This window comes from Stenella coeruleoalba (genome assembly GCF_951394435.1).
Source record: "Stenella coeruleoalba genome assembly, chromosome: 10".
NCBI lineage: Eukaryota > Metazoa > Chordata > Mammalia > Artiodactyla > Delphinidae > Stenella > Stenella coeruleoalba.
In genome coordinates, this window is record NC_137156.1 from 2,166,802 (window position 1) to 2,184,130 (window position 17,329).

At 59.9% G+C, this 17,329-nt stretch overlaps 2 protein-coding genes across 9 annotated transcripts in view; one reads left to right on the forward strand and one right to left on the reverse strand.

Annotated features, from left to right (window-relative positions):
* The first annotated feature begins 7,150 nt into the window (after positions 1-7,150).
* PSMG4 (proteasome assembly chaperone 4) lies at positions 7,151-12,621 on the forward strand. 2 transcript variants are annotated; one of them, XR_013830351.1, is made up of 4 exons: positions 7,151-7,382; positions 8,895-8,970; positions 11,833-12,064; positions 12,564-12,621. XR_013830351.1 is itself a non-coding variant. In XM_079935685.1 (3 exons), exons 1-3 carry the CDS (start codon positions 7,209-7,211, stop codon positions 11,952-11,954), a joined length of 372 nt encoding a protein of 123 aa, XP_079791811.1. In that variant the 5' UTR covers positions 7,151-7,208; the 3' UTR covers positions 11,955-12,091. The 2 variants fall into 2 exon arrangements, 1 of the variants encoding a protein (XP_079791811.1); XM_079935685.1 differs by lacking the exon at positions 12,564-12,621 and having other exon boundaries at positions 11,833-12,091.
* Positions 12,622-12,707: 86 nt separating this feature from the next.
* Positions 12,708-17,329, reverse strand: part of SLC22A23 (solute carrier family 22 member 23) — a gene marked incomplete at its 5' end in the record, with an annotated part of 147,398 nt that continues 142,776 nt past the window's right edge. For 3 of the 7 annotated variants that reach the window (XM_079935680.1, XM_079935682.1, XM_079935679.1), the window contains one exon: positions 13,242-16,881. In XM_079935680.1, coding sequence (XP_079791806.1) covers positions 16,524-16,881 — 358 coding nt within the window. In that variant the 3' untranslated portion in view covers positions 13,242-16,523. Of the gene's footprint in view, positions 16,882-17,329 lie in introns of all 7 variants that reach the window. The other 4 variants (XR_013830350.1, XM_079935684.1, XM_079935677.1 and 1 more) reach the window with 4 other exon arrangements.

The window sequence follows — 17,329 nt, forward strand, 5'->3', positions numbered from 1 at the left end:
GTGGCAGAAAGAAGAGAGGAACGAGTCGCGACACCGGGCCCCCTCCGCTCTTCAAGCAGACAGCTGGTAGGCTGGCCTCCTTCACAGCCTCCTGCTGGGCCTTTCATCTGTGGGCCGTGGCTACCTGGGAAACAGGACCTGCTGTTTCATGAGTGTTCTAAAATTGCAGTTTAGAGAAAAGCCTGGCCCTGACGGAGTTCCCCGAGTTGAGGGTAGGAACTCAGGCCCTCCCCATCGCTTTGCAAAGCCAAGGCCACTCTGCGTGGAGCCCGCCTCCTTCCCACCTGCCACCCTGTGGTCCTCTGTGGAATTACACCCTCCTGCTCGCGTTGGAATGGAAGGATCTGGTTACCGTTCTGCATTCTTATCTGATCTTCACAGGGTATTAGCCCTAGAAGGCGCCCTAGAGATAATCCAAGCCAGTCTTCTCCATTTACAGCTCAGGTAACAGACCTAGCAGAGGGGCCCAGGGCTAGTGAGCGGCGGGCCAGGCCTGGGGCCTGCAGCCTTGAGAAGTTCTCTGTTTATTCTTCCAGCTTTTCCTCACTCAGTCAACCACTGAATCAATATTTGCTTTGCCTATGACACGCAGGGCCCCTGCTGGCTACCGCTCGGAAGATGAGAGACCGCGTAGCTGCCCTTAAGGAGCTTCCTGAGAAGGAAGATGGGCATGAACAAGGCCACTGCATGAAACGATTGCTCTGTGGGTGGTAAAAAGGCAGGCCAGGAGAAGCTGCAGTCCGTCTGCCCGAGGCGGGGAAGGCTTCCTTAAGGGGCGTCGGGGCAAACCTCCGGGGTTACCCCTGCAGGAAAGCTGGGGTGGGCAGGGGTACGGCGTGCAGTGGGGCACAGGGCAAACGGAGGTGGTGGGTTCTGGCCGCCTCGTGGAGCTTGGTGTCAGCGGGGCGTCAAGTCAGGAGGTGAGGGGCCTTGATATCTGCAAAGGTGTTAGGGCTGAACACCGTTGAAGAACAATTAGGGGCAGTAACGTGGGCAGGTTTATTCACTCAGTCCATCTCTCCATTCATTCACTCGTTCGTTCGGTGAGAAAGGCAAATTGGGAGCCGGCGAAGCAGGCGGCAGGGAAGCCAGTCGGAATGCTACAGCAGCAGCCCAGGCGACAGACGGGGAGGGTCTGTGCCAGGACGGAGGGCAGGGCGTGCAGGGTGAGGGCCGGAGGGGGCGTGGGTGACGTCTGCACAGTTTGCAGAAATAGGATTCCTGAGTTTGCGTGGGGAAAGGGAGGGACAGGTGTGCATTCACCAATGTCGGGATGACAGGAGGGAGAGGGCTGGGGGCGGGGGCAGCGGATGGCGGAGATGATGGGTCCAGGTGCTTGGGTACAGTTAGGAGGTGCTGGCCGGGAGGCATGTGTGCGGCTCGAAGAAGCGCGAGGCTGTGAGCACGTTGGAGAGTGGGTGATGAGCTAGACTAGGTCCATGGATGTGACTGCCCAGGGAGAGTGCCGAGTGAGATGAGAGCAGCCCCGGAAGGAGCTGTCCCGGGCTGGGTTCTGCAGAGAGCAAATTCAGAGAGCTTAGTCTGAATGTGGGTGAGAGAGGACGCTGGGAATCCACACCCGTGGAAGGAGGGAGAGGATGGGACTGGCAAAGGGAGCAGGAAGGTGCAGACCCCAAAGGCTCAGCTGGCCCTGGGAACTGGGACCCTTTGCTGCAGAGGCGGCACCTGGACAAACGTCTCCTTGAGCAACAGAATAGAACGTATAAGGGACTCAAGGTACGCATACGCAGCTGGGGCAAATTATGGACAACAAGCTACAAAGAGACCACAAACTGGCCGCCACTTCTGAGGCGCCGGGAGCAAGGGCAGGGTCCTGCGCGTGCCCCCTGCACACGGCATCAGCAAGGGGGTGCCGCTAAGACACGCCTCCAGCCAGACCCGCTGATCCAGCTCCGCCCTTTAGCCCGTTTAAGGGACAGCTCGCATCCTCGCCCACTTAGGGGGCGAGCAAGGGCACCTGTTTCTTGTTTTCGTTAACTTGCGCCATAGCAAGAGTCCAATAAAGCCTTGCCTGAACTTCCCGTCTGGCCTCTTATCAGTTTCTATTGATTAAGCGATTAAAGGGTCCAAGGACCCAGCTTGGCAACAGCTCCATGGGGGGCTCCGGAGCTAAAATGGCTGCAGAGCCCCCGGGAAAGACCTTTGGGTAAGGAGGCTCTCAGCAGCTGAGGTAATCAAGAGGGGGGTGACACTTGAAGGGCCCAGACCCCAGGGCCCAGTGACAGTTCTTTCCTGGAAGGGGGATCTGCCCTTAGGCCAGCGGTGCTTTCTGGTCCACTTACTGTCACAGCTGGGCAGGGGATACCAAATGACTTGCAAGTTGGTCACCCAGGAGCAGGACACTTTCCTCCCTCCCCCAGGGGTGACAGTAGCCCTAACCTCCCCCTGACATCAGGGTGCACCTCCCTGCTGGGATGCTGCCTCCGCTTCGAGACTTGCGGGGCTCTGGACACAAGGAGCCCAAAGTGCTAGTGCTAGCCACATGTAGCGATGGCTTAGCGGACTTCGGCCATGTCCCCTGGGGCTTCTGATCCCGCGGTGAGTGAAGGTTTGGGGAGCACCGGCCCCTAGATGGATTTTTGGCGTCCTTGGCCCATGAGGTCTTCCTCTTGGGGACATGGCACTATGGGAAGCACTTCGGTTCCGTTGTGTGTGGGGGGCCTGGGGGATGACTCCCCATCCACACCGTCTCTGAGCGTCTCTTTCTTCGGTGGGCGGCAGCTTGTGGGTGATGTGACCAGCAGCTCCCGTGGGTCTGGGCCCACCCTCCCACCTCTTCCACTGTCTCAGTGAGGTTACGTGGAATGCCACGCAGAGGACACGCTCTGTAAGCGCTTGGATGGTGGCAGTCTCTGAGGCCCTGCGGGCAGGAGGGCAAACCTGCACCTGGAATGTGGCCCCCATGAGAACAAATCACTGGCACCTCTGGGTGGAAGGAGCCCGTCACCGCCACCCTGCTCTCACCCCTGGGAGCCGCGCCAGAGAGGAGCTGGGGCCTGGGCCTCCTGGCCAGTAGGACACGTGGTGGCAACAGCTGCAGGATCGACCTTGGGAGGTGGGAGTCCGTGCTGCTGGCTCTTGCAGAACCTCCATCCCTGCTACCATGGCTATTTTGTTCTTGGCCCTTTGTGCCAGCCCTGGGTGGCGGCAGACGGGGCCAACCAACATCAGGTGATGGAGTCCTTTTGTCACTTAGTTGACAAATTTGTTGACTGTGGTGGACGTTGTCTGCCGGGTGACAGCACGTGCTATGGTGATCTCCACACTTAGTGGACAGTCCGCCTACGTGCCTCCTCCCCAGACTTCCTCGCCCTCCATCTTCCAGTCTTTCTTCCTACAGGTCCTTGACCAGCCCAGCCAGGCCCCTGGCCATCGCGCATGAGTCTGTATATACTCTAACCTTGGGCTACTGCTCTGTCGACACACAGATGACCAGGTGCACTGCCGGAGTGAACCTGTAATGCAACTGCATCCATCTGTGGCTTGCACTGACCCACCCAACGGCCAAGCTCAGGCTTTTACCCCCGTCTTCACCTATTTGTATGGGATCCTGCCTGCAGCCATCAGTGTGAGCTGAGGACGACAGGGCATTGGTGACACAGGTGACAATGATGTAATGCATCAGTGTGATGTTACGTGGAACGTCTATAGACGGTGTAGAGCTCTTCACACTACATTTTGTCAGCGGGTGGAGAGCTAACACAGCCTTGGGCTACGAGTACCATTCATATAAACGAATATTGTCATCCATCCACGTCAATGCAAACTGCTTCTGCTCCTCTTTTCTGATCAGAAGAGAAAAGAACGCGTTTCCCCAGTCCTGGTCCACCTTCCACGTACCTGAAGACGTGTTGTTCTGCTCTGGGAAAGATACCACAGCTGCTGAGGCAGCTGCAGTTGGGACCGCTTCCTGGTTGAGCTCATGGTGGTCTGTCGCCGTCTCCCAGCCTCAGCTGGTGAATAGAGAGGGATGAGGACCACCGCCACTGCACCCTTTGCATCCACGATGCTCCACCCTCCTCTGGATGCAGTACTGCCTGGCTGAGGTGGGGCAGTATCCCAGGCTCCCCCCGGCATCCTCCACTACGGTAGCTCCTACCCCAGGCCAAGGACCCAGTACGGGGGTGTGCGAACTTCTGAGCGCGTCCTCCCCAATTGCATGTTCAGGGACCAGGCGAATGTGGACCCTAGGCCAGCACTCTGTTTATTGTCTGGTCCCTGTAGGCCCCGCACACGCAGGAGGGCAGTGATGACACTTCTGGTCCCCATATCTCAGTGCCGGCTCTGACCCCTGAAATGCCTGGGTCTTCCTCTTTCCCGAGTGTACCGTTACCTGAGTAAATGGGCACTGGTCCCTTTGGGGGAGGGCTGGGGCTCACAGTGTGTTGCCGGGGACCTGGTCACGTCTTCAGTTATCTGGTTCCCGGAGACTGAGCAAAGGGACCACCTGAGATCAGGGTGACTGAGGATCGTCCATGCCCCATGTCTTGTGACGGTGTAGGGTGACTACTAGCCTTGTATCACCCCCACCTTACACCCTGAGCTGACTCCGTGGGCACTGTGGAGCGAAAAGGGCCCATCCCAGCTGTCCTGTGTTGGGCTGCAAAGGCCTGGCCTTTACACAGCTGCCTCTGCCAGTCACTGGGGGTGGGCCGCCCTGGGGAGGGCGTGCAGACGCGGCAGGAGGCCCCAGTGGAAGGCTCTCCACTAATGGCCAGCAGCTGGGACAACCAGTCTTTTCCTGAAGGGGTCTGGGAGGCACATCCCAGAGTCTTTGGAGAAGCCAGCGTGGTTGATGGAGTGGGTTCCTGAGGACGTGAAGGAGGAGAGGCTCAGAGCCCAGGGGAAGAGATCAGCCTGCGACAAGGGGAGGGGCATCTCCTGCGTAATGAGGGGGAGAAGGAGGTACGAGTGGGGTCACATGGAGGTAAGGGTTTGAGAGGAGGGACAAGGATTGGGGGAAATCGGGCCCGATGACCTCTGTTTTCTTTGTAAACTCAGGAGCTGGGGCATCGGCTGAATGTGGGCTTGGGTAGGGTTAGGACTTGAGGAGAAAAGTCCTCAAGGTAAATGAGAGGATGCAGTCTGGGGACCACAGGACAGTGTGTTGAGGGGCAGCTGGTGATGGGGGGCCTGGAGGTTGTAAGCCCTGCCTGCTGGGTCACGTGGCTTCCGCAGTGGTCATCTGAGCCCGCCGGAGGAGCAGAGAGGAGCGTGCTCCCACTTGTGCTGGGCAGGTGTCGGGGAGAACAGGGGGCAACAGGGTGTTAGCTTCTTGCCTTAGTTTCCCCAGACAGCTCTTCAAGGCTCTTTAGAGAGAAACTCTCTGTTTTAAAAATGGTGTTTGTCTTCTAAGGGGACAAAGCATTAGAGGGTATTAGAGTTGATGTGTGGGTGACATCACCTGCTCCGTCAGTCCAGTTCATCAATTTATTCTTTTATGGATCATGCTTTTGGTGTTTTATTGTGAAATCTTTGTCTGTTTAAAGGTCACAAAGGTTTTCTACGTTTCCTTCTGGAAGTTTTACAGTTTTAGGTTTCATGTTTAGGTCTCTGAACCATTTTGAGTTCACTCTTGCATATGGTGTGAAGTGTAAACTGAGGTTCATTAATAATTAAGGAAATGCAAATTAAAATCATGTTGAAATAGTCCTTAGAATGGCTAAAATGAACTCATACTCTGCTGATGGGAACATACAAGGGCACAGTCACTGTGGAAACAGCTTGTCAGGTTCTTAAAACGTTACACATGGTACAACCATTCTACTCCTAGGTCTTTAACTACAAGAAATGAAAGCATGTGTTCATAGAGACTTGTACAGACATGTTCATGGCAGCTTGACTGCAATATCCCCAAACTGAAAACAGCCCAAATGGGCATCAGCACGTGAGGGATAAACAAGCAGTGGTGCGTCCACCCAGCAGAACGCTGGTCATCAATGCAAAGGAACAAATGACACATGCACCAACCTGGATGAATCTCAAAATAATTGTGATGAGTGAAAAGGCAGACCAAAAATTATACCTACTGTACAGTCTATTTACATAAAGCTCTAGAAAATGCAAACTAGTGACCAAGTACAGCACAGTGTTTGGGGGAGGCAGGAGGGGTTACAAGGGGCTTGAGGAAGCCTCTGGGGGTGATGGACATGTACATTCTCTTCGTTGTGGGGATGGTTTCATGAGTTACACACGTGTCACAACTTCAATTCGTATACTTTAAATAGTGCCGTTATTGTAGGTTAATTATACCTTAATAAAGCTGTTAGAAACCATTGACCTGAAAATTAAGTACATAATTGAATCATTGATAATTAGCGAAGGGAACAAACTTTTAACAATACTTACTCTCTTAAATGTCAATTTAGTCAACTTAGATCTATTAGAGATTTAAAAAGCACAACTCTGATAGTTCTGACATAAAACCCAACAGTCAGTTGTAACAGAATCTGACAAAAATGGGCGCTGTGTGCGTTTACCACAAACACTGTCTCTCAACACACTGAAGCCTTCCTATGTCAACTCCGAGTGTCCCAGAGTGACTACAAGTCAAGGTCCCCAGCAGGGATGACAGTGGCCCCCTTTCACCTGCTTCCCACGCCTCTGAGAGGCGCCCGTTCTTACTTCCACTTTGCAGATGGGGAGACTGAGGCTCAGGGGTTGAACGGTTTAGCCAAGGCCCACGCTTGTACAGGGCATCAGCTCAGGGGTCTGGGTCCAAAGGCGTGCCAACCCCTCCCCCTAACTCAGTCCATGCGATTTTCCTTTCTAGGGCTTTCCCCAGTATCGCTGCCATCCTCACGGCTAGCTCGAGCACGCGGAGGAGGCTGCTTTGAGTGCTTGCGGCACCGACTGAACAGCGCTGCCCTCTGCTGGGCGGCGCGTCTCCACCAGGTAAGACGCTCCCACAAGTCTACACCGCTGTCCGCAAGGACGCCGGCCCGCCCCCGCCCCGCCCACTCTCGGGACCCGCCCCTCCGGCGTCCCACCTGGGCCTCGCCCTTCCCCGGAAAGCCCCGCCCACACCGGGATCCGCCCCCGCCCACTCTCGAGCCCCCGCCCCAGGCCCCGCCCCACCTCGGGATAGAAAACGAAGGCGCGCTCGACCTCTCGGCGCTCGCCTGCTCGGGTCTGGCGGCGGCGCGGCTGGACCGGGTGGGGCGCGTGCGGCGGGGCCTCCGGGCGGCATGGAGGGGCCTGGGGCTGCTGCGCGGGGGAACGTCTCCCTGCACAACTTCAGCGCGAGGCTGTGGGAGCAGCTCGTCCACTTCCACGTCATGCGGCTGACGGACTCGCTTTTCCTGTGGGTGGGGGCCACGCCGCACCTGCGCAACCTCTCCGTGGCCATGTGCACCCGCTACGTGAGTGCGGCCGGAGGGCCGTGGGTGGGTAGAGGGGCCGGGGGTGGGGGCAGCGGCGCGGGGTCCGGGACGGGGCGGAGGGGGCTAGGCATGCGGGGGACGGATGGGGTCTCGGAGGCCGGGCCGGTGGGGGCCGGACGGTGACCGAGGGCCTCAGGCGCGCGCCCCGTGCCCACCGGGTGCCCGCCGGGGAGACCGCGGATTCGGCGGCCCCCCAGGGCTGTCCCGGGTCGGGGAGGGGCGCTTGGGGCTCCCCGGGACCGGGGTCGAAGAGGGTTGCGCTGGCCACCCGGGGAGAGCTGCGTCCCGCCGCTCGGCTGGGCGTCCTCCATTTCTGGTTGGAGTGTCAGGGCTCCGTCGTGGGACCTCTGCTGTCCGCTCACACTCGCTCTGGGGGGTGGCATCTGTCCCTGTTTTTCTTGCCGGCTCCCTGTTGACCACACTTACTTACATTTCCGGCCCAGACCTCTTTCCCGCCCTTCCCCTCCCCTCCCGCGTCTCGCTGGCGGGTGTGATAGGCAGCTGTCCCTCGGCATTCCAGGCTCCGCCCCGCTCCCCCAGCAGCCAGCCCCTTTCTGTAGCAGCTCCGTCCCAACCTTGGGGTCATCTTTGGATCCCCTCTCCCACGCTCCACGCGCCCAGTGTCAGTGAAGCAGCAGGCATTGCTGTCAGCAGAACCTGCAGAATCCAGCCTCTTCTCACCTGCTGCCTGGGCCAAGCTGCATCTCTCGTGGCGGCTGAGGCCCCCTTTGCCACGTTATAGGTTTCTCAGAGCTGCTGTTGCAAAGTGCCACAGGCTGGGTGGCTGAAAACAACAGGCTGATTCCCTCCCAGATCTGGAGGCCAGAGTCTGAAGCAAGGTGTCAGCAGGGCTGGTTCCTCCCGGAGGCTCTGGGGGAGAAGTCGCCCCGTCTCTGGGCTTCCGGTGCTGCTGGCAGCCTCGTCACCCCCAGTCCTGCTGCCAGTGCACAGGCCTTCTCCTCTGTGTGCCTCTGTCTCTTCCATTCTTCTGAAGACACCAGTCCTACTAGATGAAGGGTGCTTCTCACCTTAACTTACATCTCAATTACATCTGCAAAGGCCCTATTTCCAAATAAAGTCACCTGCACAGGTGCCAGGGGTTAGGACCTGGACGTACCTTTTGGAGGTAGTGGTTTAGCCCTCGGCGCTGCCTTACGGCCAGTCCCCCCTGGGCTGCAGTCAGTATCGTCATCCCTCTGCTCAGACCTTCCGAGAGTCCAGAGCCCGCACTGACCTGCAGGCCCCGTCAGCTGCTGGGGCGCCCCTGCCCCCCTGTCTGTGCCCCACTCACCCCTCTGGGCTGCTCCAGCCTTTCACCGGGCAGGCCTGCCTGCTGCCAGGAGAGGCTGCACAGCTAGGGTGACACAGGCCCACTGCAGGGGGAGGCCGGCCTGGGACAGGAAGGGGGGCCATGGGACCCTGGGTGCTCAGGTGATCCAGGAGCGTTGGGCCTTGCAGGTGGGGCAGCACTGCTCTTTGTTTTCCTTGCAGGACCCCATCCCTGTGTCCACTGCCCTCCTTGGGGACATGTCCGACACGACGTCCACTGGCCTTGCCCAGCGCTTAGGTAGGTCCTGCAGCTTAGCTGCCCGAGTGCCCGGGTGGGGACCTCGTTGTTCAGCGGAGCCGGGAGGCGAGTCGCTGGAGGAGGAAGACTGTCTGGGAGGCGGACCCCCGGTCTCTGCAGGAAGGAAGGCCTTGTACACCGGGCTTCTCAGGAGCTGAGCCGGTACCAGCACCGCTCGGGGCTTGTGCTGCCCACGGGCTCCCGGCTCCCGTGTCGCCCTGGCTGCCGTCCAGGCCGACCAGTGACAGGTGATCTCCTCCTCCTCGTGGGAGGAGCGGGCGAGTGATGCCCACGGTGCCTAGTGGGTGGCGGCTCCAGGTAGCCTCCAGGGGTTCGGTGGGGCCCCGCGGAGCAGGAGGGACCGCCCTTCGCCGCAGGTGATGTCGCTCAGAGCTCGGAAGGGTGACGGCCTGGCCTAGGGTGGCCTGAAAGGGCGTCAGGCAGGGCCCCGAGGTTGAGGGCTCCAGCCCCCCTGCACCCAAAACGTGTCCTGCAAGATGCCCAGGTGGTTCAGGTAAAGGTGCCCCCAGCTGGTACCCATGACTGCCGGGTGGTCCCAGGCGCCGGGGACCTCGACCAGCAGGGCAGCCTTGCCTCCCGTCTGGCCTTCGTGTTCACAGTGTCCTGGCCACGTGCGGAGCCCTGGGTCCCGGCTGGGGGGTGGCGATGAGGCCGGGCCCTGATTTGAGGAGCTTCTTTTGCAGTTGTGTCGATGGTCCTGTCAGCCTCATCTCCGGGGAGTGGGGACGTGAGTGTCAGTCGCTCCGGGACGCACGCATGCGGACAGCGCAGCCACGCACTGGTGGAGGCACTGCCAGTGCGTCGAGGGCCAGGGCTGGCACAGGTGGCCCACAGGTCGCACGAGACGGGGCAGAGACCTGGCGGCTGCGTCTCGGGGACGTCCACCACACTTGTCCTTTAGCCTGAAGCTAGAGCAGCCTGGCTAGTAAGTTATTTTGGTAACTTTTTATGAGGAAGCAATTTAAAATTTACAGAAAAGCCACAGGAGAGACGTAAAGGATTCCTGCCTAGCCTTCGCCCAGACTCCCAGGTGCTGTCATTGCTGCTCTGCGTTTGAGCTGCTGGTTTTTTGTGACCCACGGAGAGCAGGTGGAAGACCTGATGCCCCTTTGCTTCACTGCGTATTTGCCAGCGTTTCGGGGTGACGCACCCCCAGCAGGCAGGCCGCGTGTGCCGGGCCTGGTGGAGGAGGGAGGGAGGCTGCTGGTTTGTGGAGCTGGGACTTGTGGGTCCCCCCAGTGTGGACCGAGTCCAGGAGAGGAGGGCGGCGGGAGCTCGTTTGATGAGCCACGAACCACCTGGTTATTCCAGTGAAGGGAGATGGGCTCCCGGTGTCCTTGAGATGAGATGTGGAAGCAGTTTGTGTGCGAAAACTAGGGTTCTTTTTCTTTTTTTGGGCATTTTATGCAAACGTTGGCGCTCTTTTTAACATTCTCTCACGTGGCTTACGTCGATTTATAATCTGCATAATTTGAAACAACACAGACCAAAAAATACACTCTCACTTAACCAAAGCCAGACGCTAGTGGAGGCTCCCACCCTCCCGTATCCGCAGACCTGGCAGCCCTCGGCCACCGCCCAGCAGGGACGGGCACACGTGGTGAGATGCCAGCACCCCAGGGGGACAGGCGACGCGTGTGCTGAGGCCACAGAGGCCCGTTCCGCAGGGAGGTCACCTGCAGTTGAAAATGCGTTATTAACCGTCGTTAGTTGTCTGGAGGGAGCCGAGAAGAGACAGGTGCCCCGAGACAGTGTCTTGGGTGGAAGAGGTGAACGGCCTGGGGGCACTGGGGGCTTCGGTGTGGATGGGGACCCCCTGCCCTGTGTGGCTCTGGGGCGCAGGGTGGGGCTGCCGGGTGGACCGTGCAGGCGGGATGGTTCTTGGCTCGCGGAGGGACTGGAATCAGTGGCCCCCGGGGCCGGGGACTTTCCTGCCGCCGAATGCAGGCAGGCTGAGCGGCTGTGGCTCGACTGCCCCGGCTCTCCCCGTCCCCATCTCTCTGCCTTTGCGACGGGACTGACGTAGCCCCTGACTGCGGTGGGGGGAGGAGGGGCTTGCACCCGCCCCCTGTGGGGTGGGGCCCAGGGAGGAGCTATTTCACCGGAAGGGGAAGAGGGGACCGGTACCGCCTGGCTTGTTCTCGGGACCTGTCCTGCCTTCAGGTTATGGGTGTGCAAACCGCGCGTGCTTTTGGCGGTTGGAGCAGCTCACGTCAGCCATGAACGGTGCCGCAGAAAGGAGCTAAAACACGTCTCTCGCATCGCGTTGAGAAATCGTACGTGTGCGCGTGCGCCTGCACGTGTGTATGTGTAGGAACGTCGGCTCCCGTCTGTGGGCAGGGGGAGTTGCTGGAGGGGGCGGTTCTGAAGTATAGATAGATTTTTTGGGCCGTGCCCCGCTGCTCGCGGGATCTTAGTTCCCCGACTGGGGATTGAACCCAGGCCCTCGGCGTGGAGGCGTGGAGCACTAACCCCTGGGCCGCCAGGGAAGTCCCAGGACCTTAGCGTTTTAGATACTTGCACATCATCTGTGCTTTGTAAAAAGCAGCACGACCAGCCGGCCCCGTGTGCAGCGCGGTGGGACTCAGACGGTAGAGACTGAGAGCAGACTCCGTGGGTCTGGGCGGGCCGAGGGTCTGCATCTCCCACGAGGTCCCGGCACTGTGGCCATGGGGACCGGCCTTTCAGAACCGCTGTTCGGTGCCTGTAGTCTGGTCTGCAGCAACTGCCCGTGACAGCACAGGTGTCAGAGCTCGCTTCTCTCCCTGGAAGCCCACCTTCCCCTTCCAGGCCTTTCCCCGCAGTGGGTTGCACACGGCCGTGTGCTTTCTCTCGTTTCAGCCAGGAAGACCAGCAAACAGGTGTTTGTCAGCTATAACCTTCCAAACACCGACAGCAGCTTCACGTTGCTGGTAGAAAACAGGATCAAGGAGGAAATGGAGGCCTTTCCCGAGAAGTTCTAGCCCAGGCGGCAGCAAGGACGCAGATGCGCGCGCCCGGACGGACGTCTGAATAAACGCGTGGGGTGTCGCCAGCTGTCAGCAGGGTCACGCGTGACGTTTGTTTTTAAAGGGTCGGTCTTCCCGCCGTCACTGGAGTGGGGCCCCAGGGCTGCACCTGCAGGAGGAGGCAGGAGAAGGGCAGGGAAGGTTCCTCGCGGTCCTGGGGGGAGGGGTTCGGGGCCGTTGTGGGACGGAGGGGAAACCAGTCACGACTCCGTCAGGCCCATCTTGTCACGACCGGGGCCTGAGGCCCGAGGCCTGTGAGGTCCTTCTGTCGTGTGTCCCCACGTCCCGCCACTACTGAGTCTCACTTCTCTGGGCGCCGTTTCCTCACCTGTGAAGTGGGACGGTCTCACCTGGCTGGGTTATTGCTGGAAATGCTTCGCAAACCCCGGTGCCGTGGCCCCTAGGACCTGGGTCACGGTTTTACCCTTTTTGTTGAATGCATCCGAGTGTGTCAGCCCCTCCCTGGGCTTCCTGCTGCCCTGCCTGTCCTTCCGTCCCCTCTTTCCTCCAAGTCGCAGGCCCCTGCTGCGTCGTCTTAATCCTTGGCCTTTTCTGCTGCTTCAGGTGGAGTCCAGCCTTTCTGGTACGTGCACTCCTTTCCAGAAGCCGGTGGTGCTCAGGTCAGTGGCTCTCAACTTGTCTTCCGGTCGAATTGCTGGCAGAGCTCTTACAGGTTCCCTTCCCCAGACTCAGGCGGCCGGAGGCCCAGGTTTTGTGGGGTTGGAAAGCCCCCCACGTGCTTCTCAGCACAGCCAAGCCGAGAACTACAGGCAAAGGACTCTCTGATCTTTGGGGTCCACGTGGACCCCTTTTGTCAGGAGAGGCGGATGGTTTCGGGCCCTGTGACACGGTTCACGCGATGGGTGGCAAGCCCTGTGTCGAGCCAGTGCGGGCAGCCAGAGCGGTGACACTTTGGCCGGGACGGAAAGGACCTTCCGGGGACCAGGTCTGGGGCTCAGGACGCTAACCTGCAAGGCCCCGGCCGGTTGTGGTTTGGAAGCACAGCGGGCACCTTTCTAGGAAGAGCAGGTAACGCAAATCAGGGCTATGGAGAGGAGAGTTTGGTATAAATACTTTATTAAAGAAATATTGCTTTCTTGTTAAAAAATACTACATTAAAGAGAGCTCTGGGTTCTCAGTCTCTCCTGACCGAATCACAGTGTGAGAATCGTTTCCTCTCTAGGAACCTTCAGGCCACGGATTAGATTAGCAGGGCATCCACACACAAGAGAAAAGAACTCTGAAACCTGCTGTCGCCCCCCGTTTCTCGGGGCCTGCGAACGGCAGTTTGATGTTTCCTCTGCCCGCCTTTACGATGGGGAATCTGCAGGCAGAGAAGCCCCCCGCGGTCCCCCGGGGGCAGAGCCGAGGCTGGGCTTACACAGGCGCTAAAGTAGGGACACAGCGAGACCTGAATCAACAGAGTTTATTACTCGTAGCCAGTGGTCACGAAATGCCCTTCACTGGACACCATCAGATGAGGTAGGGAAGACATTCCAGAGGAAGTTTGTTAATGGGGCAACATTTTTATTTCTGTACATTTACATACAAATCTACCCCCAGGGTACGACAGCTGTGGCGTCATGCAGACAGGAACGCAAGGACAGGCCAGGACCGGGTGCAGGTTTGTGCTGGGAGCAGGCACCTCCAGGCGTCCCGTCCGTACGCAGGCCACACGGTTCTCACACAGAACCCTCCGGCCCGGGGCTGCTGGGCCACCGGGGCACCCCCAGCGGCACGCAGGCCGCACCACGTCGCCACCACCCTGTGGCCCAGGGGCTCGTCCTTTCGCGGTGCCTCAGCCGCCCTCGTGTGGCACCAGGAAGTGGTATTGCGGGCAGTACTTCCTCTGGGCCGTTTCTTTCTCCTGCTGTTCTGTGGCCGGACCAGCTTGCCCGCCCCCGTGCCCCTAGTCGCAAGTGGTATTGTAGTCTTTCAGATAACATTTAAAATTTTACTGTGTGTTTTGGGTGCTAACAGGCAGGGTATTGGGTGAGTATCGGGTGAGTTGTTACTGGTTTCCAGACAGGAAGAGAAGGCAGGAGGATCACGTTTGTGCCTGACTCGTTGGAAGGGGGTCCCGGCTCCTGGGGGGCTGGGACTGAGGGCGGCGTGATGCCAGAGGAGGAGCTGGACCTTCCCGGGCAGCGGGCTGGGAGAGCCGGGTGGCGGACGTGCAGCGGCAGGCGCCTGAGAAGTGTCTCTCCCCTAAGCACGGAGGGACCTGGGCCGAGGGGTCCACGCGTGAGCACGGGGGTCTCGCGGAGCAGGCAGGACCGGCCCCGGCTGGGCTTGGGGCTGCCTCGCCCGCGTGGTGGGGGGTCTCACGGGGCTCGGCCCACAGGAAGCTTTTCTGCTTTGGCCACGCTCACAGCTGTCCCTCGGGACCAGCCTGACCCAGGGCCGCAGGAGGGGGCATGGAGGAGCCAGGAACCTCCCCTCCCTCACACCTGCCAGGCTTTGGTCCCGGGAGCCCCGCCCTCGCAGCCAGCTTCTCTTCTAGTCTATGAGCTGGTCCTGACCGCTGCGGTCAGTGCTGGGCTCTGTGGGACCAGCGTCTACTGTTGTCACTTAAGACGGACCTCAGACTTTGGAACAGGGGTCTGGGAGCGCTGTGCCCGCCTTCCTGGAGGTGCCGGCTGTCCCCTGTGGCTTGAGCATGATCCCTAAAGGTCTACACGGCCAGCGGGAGGGCACGCACGGCCTGGGGTCTGGCGAGCGGCCTGGCTGCAAGGTGTCCTGGAGCTGGGGTGATGGGTGCAGACACACCTGGCAGTTGTGGCCCAGGGACCCCGCCAGCCCTGCGCTGCACGTCCTGCCCTGGACCGGGGACCCTGCGGCCGGCATGCTGAGAGAGGCTAAGGCGCTTCCCAGGTTTGGCACTCGAGCTGCACAGGTGTGAAGAAAGGCCTTGTAGATTAAGGTGAATGCGGACGGATGCTGAAACACAGAACAGACGTGACTCAAGACACAAGGCAGGGCCATGAGGGGCTGGGCCGGTGGCCCTGGGACCAGGCGGTGTAGCTGCCGCCACCACACAGGCCTGCGCGTCTGCTCACCTCACGGCGTTCTCACCGCGCCAGCGGCTCCTCCCCGCGGCCGCCAGCTTGTAGGGGCACCGTGGGGGGACGGCAAGACAGACTGGAGGGGACAGGAGGCGAGCGGGGACGCGCTCCACCTCTCTCCTGGGCCTTGGAGTCTGGGCAGCCGTGGGCTGGGAGTCCCCTCGCTGCTTCCCACGGACCCAGGGCCACGCCTTCCCTGGAAGAAGAGCCCACAGCAGAGGCACCGTGGGGAGGTGGACCCTTCCAGGAAGAGCCCAGGCTGTCCCGGGACTGCCACAAGACGGTGCCTGCCTGGCCAGCGAGGGGTGTTTCTCAGCATCTCCTGCGTTTCCTCTGAAACGGCTCCAGACAGGTGCAGAGAGCCTGACCTGGAAAGGCAGGGGGATGAAGTGAGGAACACAACGAAAACCCTTGGAGTCGGGTGGGGCTCGAGCTTTGGTGAGTTATTGCTTCTCTCAGTTGGTCTTGATGTTCTCGGAGGCTGCCGTCAGCAGAGCTCCCCAGTGAGGGCCTGCTCCAGGCCCAGCTCTGTGCTGACGGAAGCAGAGGGCTCTGGGGTCTCCGCCGGCGGCTAGCGGAGCCGAGGCCTCCAAGCTGGTGATTTCTGCGCCGTGTGTGCTCGGGATGTGGCTGGCGGGCCGTGTTTGCAAGAGCACCGCTCCCTCCTGGGGGCTGCCTAGCCTATTGAGTTATTTTCCTATTGGTGTTAGTTCAGGAAGTAGCCGTGTGTTCATGTTGTGCTGGCAGAAAAGCTGACTGCAAGAGGGGACTTTCCTGCTGGAGCTGAACCGGGCGGAGGGGTGATAACAGTAACTTGTCTCTGATCGATGGCGTCGCTGCTCGGGAGCTGAGCCGGGCAGACCTGCCTTGGAGACCGTGGCGATACGCCGCTAATCAGGCTCTTCCCCCAAAGAGCTTCCAGCATCAAGTATAAAAGGATGATCTCGCGGGAAAGACTAAGCTGGTTTTAATGATACCGTGAGCTGCTTTCCCCCAGCACATGGAGCAGAAGCTCTTACCTTACAGAGAAAACCTTTAAAAACCATATACAGACTCTAGCAAAACCCTAACCATTTACATTTCAGTCTGAATAAAGCACAGCTGTGGGAGTGCTCCAGACGGTGGCTGGTTGGTCTCTGTGCACGGCCTCGGGGACAGCTGGCTCTGAGGGCGCAGCGGACCTCCCGGGGAGCCTGGGCTGCGCGGTCCTCACGGTGTGTCCTCGGCCACCGCATCCCTCTTCCTGAGGAGGTGGGACCCGTGAAGGGAAGGGAGTAAAGTGCTCTTTAAAAATGACCAAAATAAATACAAACGTTTCATGGCAGAAAGGAAAGTCTTTGAAGGGTCGTTTGCAAAGTCCTCTTCCTCACACGTGGGCTCCTCGGGGGTCCCCACGCGGGCCTCAGCAGAGTGGGCCCACCCATGGCCACGGTCAGCCCGGTCCGCCCCCAGGGCCCTGCTACATGGGCCGCCCGCCGTTGGCCGTGGCACGGTCCGGCAGCCCGTCGCCCGCGGCGGCCACGTCGTGCAGCCCCGAGTAGTCCTTGAGCTCGGCGTTGGTCAGCAGCAGGGGCTGCTCCCCGCGCCTGGGCGGCAGCAGGGGCTGGCGCGTGTAGTGCTCGCCGTCGGGGATGCTCTCAGGCAGGTTCTGGTCCCGGCTCTCGGGCAGCAGCAAGAGGCAGATGATGCAGATGAGCGTGCAGCAGGCGAAGATGATGTGGTGCAGGAAGTAGCCCTTCTGGTTGTGCAGCTCGATGATGGGCGCCGTCAGCATGCCGAAGCCCGCGCTGGCCAGCACCAGCCCCAGGCCGCCGCACCTGCGGGGAACGCGCAGGTAGGCGGCAGGTCGGGCCCACAGGCACGGGGCCCCAGCACCGGCGCACGGCCAGCTCCCCCCAACCCCCTTCACCTCCTGCATCTGCTGCCCCCGCTATTCAGTGAACATTTTCCTCGCCAGCCCAAAACTTCTTACTAGGTGACTGTGATAAATACCACTGTAGGGGACAAGCGGCCTCGCTTGCCGTGAATAACGTAACATTTTGTTTCTCAACGCTGTATCCATTTACGCTGTTTTTCCAAGGCTCGCTCTTCATTTAGAAGCGGGGAGGGTGGCCGGGGGTTAAAGGAGGTATCAAGGACACGTCGACAGGAGAGCTGCCGAGGTGGTGGAGTGGAAAGACCCCCCCAGCTCGCCTCTTCCCGTGGGCACGCCGGACTCACAGCTGCGCAGAGCAGCCATCGATGAACAGGACCAGAGCCAGAAAG